This window comes from Oncorhynchus clarkii, unplaced genomic scaffold, assembly GCF_045791955.1.
Source record: "Oncorhynchus clarkii lewisi isolate Uvic-CL-2024 unplaced genomic scaffold, UVic_Ocla_1.0 unplaced_contig_11587_pilon_pilon, whole genome shotgun sequence".
Taxonomy (NCBI): domain Eukaryota; kingdom Metazoa; phylum Chordata; class Actinopteri; order Salmoniformes; family Salmonidae; genus Oncorhynchus; species Oncorhynchus clarkii.
Window position 1 is genome coordinate 95,001 of NW_027261063.1, and position 2,500 is coordinate 97,500.

Here is a 2,500-nt window from a genome sequence, read left to right on the forward strand (position 1 = left end):
GTATGTGACCATTAACATCTGCTAACCATGTGTATGTGACAAATACAATATGATTTGATTTGATTTGGAGCTCCATACATGCATACACACACACACACACACACACACACACACACACACACACACACACACACACACACACACACACACACACACACACACACACACACACACACACACACACACACACACACACACCAGGTTGAGAAGTCACCTGTAGACATTGATGGGTTCTGGATTGGAGCTCCACAGCCTCAGTGACTCCTGGATCACCTGCTGGATCTTAGGGAGATAGGACTGCAGCGCCTCATGACTGAACACCTTGGAGAAGACCTGGAGGAGAGGGGGAGGGGGGAGGGGGAGAGGGGAGGGGGAGGGAGGAGGGAGGAGAGGAGGGAGAGGAGGAGGGAGAGGGGAGGAGGAGGAGGGAGGATAGGAGGGGGAGGAGGGGGAGAGGGGAGGGGGAGGAGGAGGGAGGAGAGGAGGGAGAGGAGGAGGGAATAGGGGAGGAGGAGGGAGAGGGGAGGAGGAGGGGGAGGAAGGATAGGAGGGTAGGAGGGGGGAGAGGGGAGGGGGGAGGGGGAGGGAGGAGAGGAGGGGGGAGAGGGGAGGGGGAGGAGGAGGGAGGAGAGGAGAGAGAGGAGGAGGGAGAGGGGAGGAGGAGGGAGAGGGGAGGAGGAGGGGGAGTAGGGGGGGAGTGTTATTTTCATTTTTATTAGGATCCCCATTAACTAATGCCGTGACGTTAGCTAATCTTCCTGGGGTACAACACCAACTAACAAGACTTTACAAACTAAGACTTCACAAACTAAGACTTTACAAACTAAGACTTCACAAACTAAGACTTTACAAACTAAGACTTCACAAACTAAGACTTTACAAACTAAGACTTCACAAACTAAGACTTTACAAACTAAGACTTTACAAACTAAGACTTTACAAACATCCAACAAGTCGACAATTAAAATACCTGACAGAAAACACATTTAACATTCCGTTGATACTTTCTATTTCCTGTCCAGTCATATGGTCTATCACATTAGATGTTCTGTCTATTTCCTGTCCAGTCATATGGTCTATCTCATTAGATGTTCTGTCTGTTTCCTGTCCAGTCATATGGTCTATCTCATTAGATGTTCTGTCTATTTCCTGTCCAGTTATATGGTCTATCACATTAGATGTTCTGTCTATTTCCTGTCCAGTCATATGGTCTGTCACATTAGATGTTCTGTCTATTTCCTGTCCAGTCACATGGTCTGTTTTGAGCAATGAAAAGTTAATCTGGCAGCCCTGTTTTGAGCAATGAAAAGTTAATCTGGCAGCCCTGTTTTGAGCAAGGACAAATTAATCTGGCAGCCCTGTTTTGAGCAAGGAAAAGTTAATCTGGCAGCCCTGTTTTGAGCAATGAAAAGTTAATCTGGTAACCCTGTTTTGAGACATTTGGATTTTTAAATGTATTTATTTGCTGCAGATGACCATACAACTGGACAGTACTCTAAGTGTGATAGGACCAGGGATTGATCATACAACTGGACAGTACTCTAAGTGTTATAGGACCAGGGATTGACCATATAACTGGACAGTACTCTAAGTGTGATAGGACCAGGGATTGACCATATAACTGGACAGTAAACTAACATTTAGTTTTAGAAATGTTCAACGCCAATTTGTTCATATCGACCCACTCAGACACCATTCGTAGTTCACTGCTCAGTACATCTGTTAGCTCATTACAGTCTGATGCTGCGCTGTACATTTCAGAGTCATCAGCACACATGACATTTCAGAGTCATCAGCACACATGACATTGTAGAGTCATCAGCACACATGACATTGTAGAGTCATCAGTACACATGACATTGTAGAGTCATCAGCACACATGACATTGTAGAGTCATCAGCACACATGACATTGTAGAGTCATCAGCACACATGACATTGTAGAGTCATCAGCACACATGACCCCTCTTGCTTTGTTCACTACTGAAGGTAAATCATTAGTAAAGATTGAGAAGTGGTCCTAGGCAACTTCCTTGAGGAACACCACAATGTATATCTTTACTGTTTGAAAAGCTACCATTTTAAAGAACACTTTTTGCCTTCGTCTCGGATAGATAGCTTTAAATGTTTTACCTAGTAACAGTTCATCAAAAGCAGCATTGAAATCCAGCAACACTGCACCAACTAACTTCCTGCCGTCCATACTCTTTAACCAATCATCTGTCATTTGCGTTAAGGCCGTACTCGTAGAATGCCCTTCTTTGTATGCTGGAAAACCAGTTATCAGACCATTACATGAGAACAAATCCTTGATTTGTACAGATACAATTCTTTCCAATAATTTAATACACAGACAGCAAGCTTACAGGATGACTATTAGGGCCAGGAAATGCAGATTTTATTTATCTTTAGGTAGTGGAATAACCTTTGACTCTTTCCAGACTTCTGGGCACACTCCATTGCATCAAGCACTTTCTACCTCTTCCCTTTCTACCTCTTCC

At 44.4% G+C, this 2,500-nt stretch overlaps 1 protein-coding gene across 1 annotated transcript in view; it reads right to left on the reverse strand.

Moving 5' to 3' along the window:
* The window catches only part of LOC139404213 (cytochrome P450 26B1-like), a 21,484-nt gene that overhangs the window by 10,620 nt on the left and 8,364 nt on the right, over positions 1-2,500 (reverse strand). The window contains exon 2 of the mRNA XM_071147197.1: positions 215-333. Coding sequence (XP_071003298.1) covers positions 215-333 — 119 coding nt within the window. The remainder of the gene's footprint in view (positions 1-214; positions 334-2,500) is intronic.